Source organism: Poecilia latipinna, unplaced genomic scaffold, assembly GCF_001443285.1.
Source record: "Poecilia latipinna isolate Pla-1442-1.1 unplaced genomic scaffold, P_latipinna-1.0 Scaffold3609, whole genome shotgun sequence".
Lineage (NCBI taxonomy): Eukaryota > Metazoa > Chordata > Actinopteri > Cyprinodontiformes > Poeciliidae > Poecilia > Poecilia latipinna.
Window position 1 is genome coordinate 1 of NW_015116225.1, and position 6,357 is coordinate 6,357.

General features: G+C 32.9%; 1 protein-coding gene across 1 annotated transcript; it reads right to left on the reverse strand.

Moving 5' to 3' along the window:
• Window positions 1–67: 67 nt before the first annotated feature.
• On the reverse strand, window positions 68–1,513 carry LOC106941325 (thioredoxin domain-containing protein 15-like). The gene is made up of 3 exons (XM_015024302.1): window positions 1,302–1,513; window positions 339–646; window positions 68–235 (listed from the first exon to the last, which is right to left on the reverse strand). Exons 1-3 carry the CDS (start codon window positions 1,396–1,398, stop codon window positions 68–70), a joined length of 573 nt encoding a protein of 190 aa, XP_014879788.1. The 5' UTR covers window positions 1,399–1,513.
• Window positions 1,514–6,357: the final 4,844 nt, after the last annotated feature.

The following is a 6,357-nucleotide window of genomic DNA, read 5'->3' on the forward strand; positions in this document are numbered from 1 at the left end:
TCAAATAGATATTTTCACTAGAGACTAGACCAAAGTGATGTTTTGTGTTTTTGCATTTTGACAGATTTCACACGGAGGCAGGAAGAAGCACCTGTGAGGCGTTGAGGACCTGAACGGTGAAGCTCTCCAGTCCTGTGACGTTCCTCTTGTCACAGTTCACTTTATACGTCTTTGCTGTCTCTGTGGTGTTCGTTTCTTCAGCTGGGAGTTCTGCAGGGACCATCTCCAGAGTGACCTGGAGGTGAAACAATAAAAGTAAAGGTTCTGGGTGATGTTTTCAGCCCTTCAGTCATTTCACAGCAGCTTGTATTTCAGTTTCTGAGCTCCAGCTGAAGAACCTGCTGCATTGATTCTGCTTCCGGTTCCTCCAGCAGCTCCAGGTCTTCGGCCTGCGCAGGCGAGACGCACCGATCGCCGTTCCCATCGCAGGGGGGAGAGAAGCCTGACTGGAAGTCCTTCACGTTCCTGGGAATCAGGGATTCGATGTCAGACGGATCGATCGGGGTTTCAGTCCCCATCACCGCGTCTGCGATTTCAGCCGTCTTAAACTGCCGTCTGGGCAAAGAGTCCAACTCCTCCGACTCAACAAAGCTGGGTTTATTCTCCGACTCCTCTGACAGAACAACCTGAGGAGACTCATCAGTTCCTGAAGAAAAACAGAAGATATCTCATTCAACATTTCTAATTTGGTTCAGTCAGGAAGGTTCAAACACAAATCTCACAGAGAGGAGGGGTTCCCTTACGAAACCCCTCCTCTCTGTGAGAGGAGAGGTTAAAGCTGCAGTACTAACTTAAAAAATAAATATGGTTTGCCAACACTGATGCTCCACTAATATTTATAAACATTTTTCACTATACATTATCCTCTGTTAGTTTTTATTTTATTTAATCTTGACCAAGTGTGCATTTCAGATTTCTATTAAATATGGGTTAATTTTTAAATGCTTTATCCAACTTATTTATTCCAAAACTTACTTGACAGAAGAGTCAAAAATATAATGTAAAACTGTATTTATAATCTATAAAGAAGATATAATACAGATCTTTATATCTGTGGCAAACAACTACCTATTTTATTAAGTGGGAAAAAATATTATCACATTTACATGTGTTTAAATTAGCCAGCTTAAGATATTAATGAAAAATGGCGTCACATTACAAGACGATAAATTGACTTAAACACAAATATAAGCAACACAGAACCTTTAATTAGTGCTTCTATATACAATCTTAACATAAATGTTATACTTATTAGCATAATCGTCGGTTAATTTTCACAACATTGACAGTTAGTGTCCTACCTTCTGCTGTCTCAGCCGATAGACTCAACATGGCGGGACTATGAAAAATGAATAACAAAACAAACGTTATAAAAGGTTTACGATACTTCCGCGACATATTTTAGTTTCTAAGACGACCAGGCGGTCAGAGAAGTGATGATGAGGCCATTATGATGAGATGTGAGAGCAGCATTTGTTTCCTAGGAACAAATATTTCGCACTGTGGCGGAACTATATAAAAGATACACCGCAAATTATAACTTCCGGGGTGCTAATGCAACGTTTGATTACGTAAAGAATGAACATTAAGAAATTCTAAACAATATTTTGCATAGATTTAAGGTTGATACACATTTTATCTTATTTTTGTCATTTACAAATAAATTTTTACTTTTTTTAACTTTATATTTTAACTTAACTTTCTTGAATATTGTCAATAATGATCATTTTTACGGTTATTTCTATATTATTATGTAACGTCTCCTTAATCCTCTATTATTTTTTTTAGTTTTATTTGCTGATATTACGTATTGTGTTGTGTAGGAGATCTTTTTATGTTTTTATTCAGACTAAAGTATATTTTAGGGCTCATGGGGGAACAAAAACTAACATGTGCTTCCAGATTACTTTAGTAGAGCTTTTTCTTCTTTCATTGCTTTCAAATTACTTCCAGAATAATTTCATTTTTTTCGATTAGGCCTGCAAATAAAATGATCAAACCCATTGTTTTAAGGTTAAATTTCATAAAAGCTTTAAAGAAAAATCTTTAACAATATAGTGGAAGCTCTTTTTTCTTTTAGATGCAAAAGAACATGATGTTCTTTGTGAAGGAATGAAAAGGTTTAAATGTACAATAAAACTTAACTTAAACTCAGGTAAAAGGGAAGTGGGAAGTTTTTGTGCAACAGATCTATAACAAATTACCTTCCAAGAACAAAGTATGACTTTATAAATCAACTGAGGATAACCATCCACTCCCAGTGAATTTATAATGAAGGAATACTTGTTTTTTTGTACAAAAAACATGTACAAAATGTTTTTTTGTAAATTTTTTAAATGAACAAAAGAACAACTTAAAATCAGGTAAATGTTGGCTAAAACATCTAAACTATTTTAGATGTTTTTATTTCATTTTTTACCTTAATAGTTAATGAAGTGACATTAACGTTAATCCATCATATCATTACATAGTACTTAAATATTACTACAGGAGTTAACATCTATAAATGTCTTTATATTGACATACACTGTGAAAAAAAGGCTTTTCAGACACTGAACAACAAACACTACAGTCAGAAAAGCAAAACAGTCAGAAAAACAAAGAAAAAATGACTGAAGTGTTGTTTTTTTATTTATTACACAGCTTTTCAACATTTCACAACAATCATGCAGGAAGAGTATGAGAATCTGTACAAAGCTTTACAAGCTTTGCCAATCACACAGGAATGACTGGGCTTCACATTTTCTCCAAAACACAAACGTGAGATAAAGCTGCAGGCGGAGAGACACAAAACGGTAACAGAGATTAAACTATTGATAACTGGGATCCTTGGTTTGCAATGTCTTGCTTCAAATAATAATAATCACAAATTGTTTAGGTATTCTTTCTCCTCCTTTCAAACAAACAGTGGATCTCAGGCCTAATATTAGCTGACACAATGAGGTAAAGTTTTTCTAAATTCATACCAGCATCTATCTTTTTAACAAAAATTAGCTTCAGTTTAATATCTAAATCCCAGAAGATAATTAAGATACAATATATGAATCAAATTTTCACTCTATTCTCATTTTTACCAGCAGTTTTTATAGAAACTTGGAACCAGTTCTTGGGATTATTTATTCCATAGTTTTAAGCTAAATAAATGTTAGCTTTTATTCTTAGAATTTCACAACAGATTAATGATCAGATTGTCACAAAGACAACACAAATAATGATAACTCTTATTAATGGAGAGTTATTAATGATAATTCTACGTTAATAAAAACTTTCTGCCACAGTAAAGACAGAAAATTTACATTTAATTGTTAGCGCTAATGAAATCATGCTAATGCTAGCTCCTCCTGCTAACCAGCAGGATATGAAGCTATAAATTATTTAAAAAAAATAATAATAATATTGTTTGGAAAAACAAAACATCAGATCCTTAAAATATTCCAGAATATTAAATATGTAAGTTTTACAGTATGGATGGACTCATTGGCCTTATTTTAACAGAATCTTGTAAAGACAAAGTTAATATAAAAACAGTCAATATTTATGACAAAAGTAAAGACTAAAACTCTCATTTAACAATTTAGATAAAAATTAAACTAAAAAAGCGGAAATTAATTTTTTTTATCTTATGGAGGTTAAATATTAAAGTGTTAAAAATAAAACACAAATCTGAGATCTTTAGAAATTTGAAATTGTGATAATATACACAGAAATACAAAGCAGAGAAATCTTTAGTGTTTTATTATTTTAACATAAATTATTTTAGTTTAATTGTTGTTAACGATTCTTTCTCAAATTAACGTGCCATGTCAGTGTAAAAAAACCTCCTAATTAACCATTTTACTTGGGAAAAAGAAATGCCTTTTCAGGGCCGATGTGTGACTGTGACGGTGCAGCAGGACTTTATGCTAACCCAGCACAAGCTTCACTGTAAAGTGAAAACATTAAATCTAACAATAACACAGTCAGAATATTTTAGTTTATACCTTTGAAGCCATCATGACAGTTTGAAAGAAAAAAAATCTGATTTAAATCAGGAAATTGGATTTTTAGTGTTTGGTGTCAAAAAGGAATCTGTGTTTATTATCCACATACAAAACCTTAGAGATTTAAATTGCCTAAAATCTAGATAGAAAGTGTACATTATTATTTTGTGTTTTGTTTCACCACAAATTATATTTATTTTTAATAATGCTATTCAAACCAAACTCATGCTAGCTTCCTTAGCTAGCTGTGGTGGTGTAAGCTGTTTTCTGATTTTGGGTAAATTAAATGAACCTCACAGGGACAGCGCTACATTTCTAAACATTTTCAGGAAATCAGGACAAATCTTTCAGTTTCACATTTCTGAAGAACTTCAGGAAATTAGCCTGAAGATTAAGACATAAGGACAAAGTGTAAATATAAAGACAGCTGATAAGTTTAACAATAAAGACTACAACTAGCATTCCTGTTGCCATCCTGACACGTACTTTGAATAAAAAATGATTTAAACCAAAGTGTATCTGTTAAACAGATAAAATGTGATACAAAGAGATTTTTTCTTTCACAGCATAACAGATTAATAGAAAAATCAGACATAAAGCAGCTGATATGAAAGCCTTTTCATTTTAGCATCTAATGCAACAAGTTTTACTTCACCCATGTTTTGTTTATATTGTTTGTTATTTACATTTTAATGTTGAATCGAACCTTTTGAGATGCTGCGTTCTTTGGTAAAGAAGAGTTAAAAAGTCTTTTTCAGAACATTTGTTCACACTGCACAGATAATCCAAACATTTCATAAAACGCACACAAGTTAAAAGACCAGAAAAGTAAAAAGCAAAGAATGCATACAGTAAATTATTGCACCAAATTGATCAATTTTAAATGGTTTCCAAGAAGAGCAACTTAACGAAGTTGAACTAAACTTGGACTAGGCCATATTTCTGGATGGGGCTTCATAAAAACATTAGTTTTACATAAAGTTTGATTTCAAGAGCTTAAAGGCTTATGATGAAACTAGAAACACACAAAAATAAATAAAACAAATACATATAAAGCTGGAGCTTATGTCGCACTGACAAAACAAACAAACCAGAGTTTATCTTGTAAAAATTAAAATGCCAATACATAATTACTAGGCTCCCAGACAGAAAGGTGAAAGAATCTTTCTATATAATATAATCATAATGTGATAGTCATGTTTCTACTCGCTGATACTTTGTTGGAACAATTAGTCAGAAACAAACAAATAAGAAACATGGATTCATATTTACTCCTCAGATATTTTCTGATTTCAAAAACCATCTTGTTTATCTACAGTTATTAATAATGAGGTAATGTTTATCATACATTGAGATATAATTACACGTGGATAATGTGTAGAAAAGTATTGCCTTAAAAAGAAAATCTACAAAATGCGTCTGTAATGAAACATAAGTGGAACGATCCATCGTTTGGGAAAACCACTGAGGAATTTTTAAAAATGCAGAATTTCACCAAGAAAACAGAAATGAACTAATTAAGTTTAAAAGGACAGATTGAATTCTGCAGGATGAACAATTATCCAAATCTTTGCAACATTCCTGTGAGAAACACTGAAAGAGAAAACACTTTTTTGTTTTGTATTCATAACAAAAGCAAACATTACAAGACAGGTAACAGTCGTATTTGTCACAGCCTGCAGGCCGAGGGAGCCGTCAGACAAAGACATGCAAATAACAAAAAGATATTTTGGGAGCAACATTTTGAGTTTCGGTCAGTAGAGTCCAAATAAACCGAGTTCATCTGAGTTATGGAGTTTAAGAGTCCAAACAATTTACAGATTCATTTTCTGGGCGCAGAGACAGATCCCAGCATTCCTTCTCTTCTGCTTGGACTCTGCGTTCACATTAGCTTACAGGGTAAATACATTTCAGAAAATGAATAAACAGAGGGGTTTAAAAACATAACTTTAAAAGGATTTAAGCATCAAGTGAAAACTTTAGCAACAAAAAAACTGAGATCATCCAGGCAGAAACATGGCTTGGAGAGAGACGCTGTTTGTGAGCATAAAGTTTATCAAGTGGGAAAAATGATCTCAGTTTTTATTTTCCATGCAAACGGCTTACTAACATATTTATCAATGTCTGGAAGAGAACATAAACAAGAGCAACAAGCCTGAACACACCTGAAAGGAAACGAGATGGCATAATTATATTTGACCTTTTCATGATAAGAACAAGAACGAAACTCTAGTAACGTCACGTTTTCTTTGTTTCTCCTCCTGGGTCACATGATCAACAGCAGGATGTTACTACTGCCAGAAACCACGAAGAAGAGGAAGAAGACAGGAAGTGGTTGGAGGATGATGGTTTTTAATGACTTAATGAGTGAAAAAAA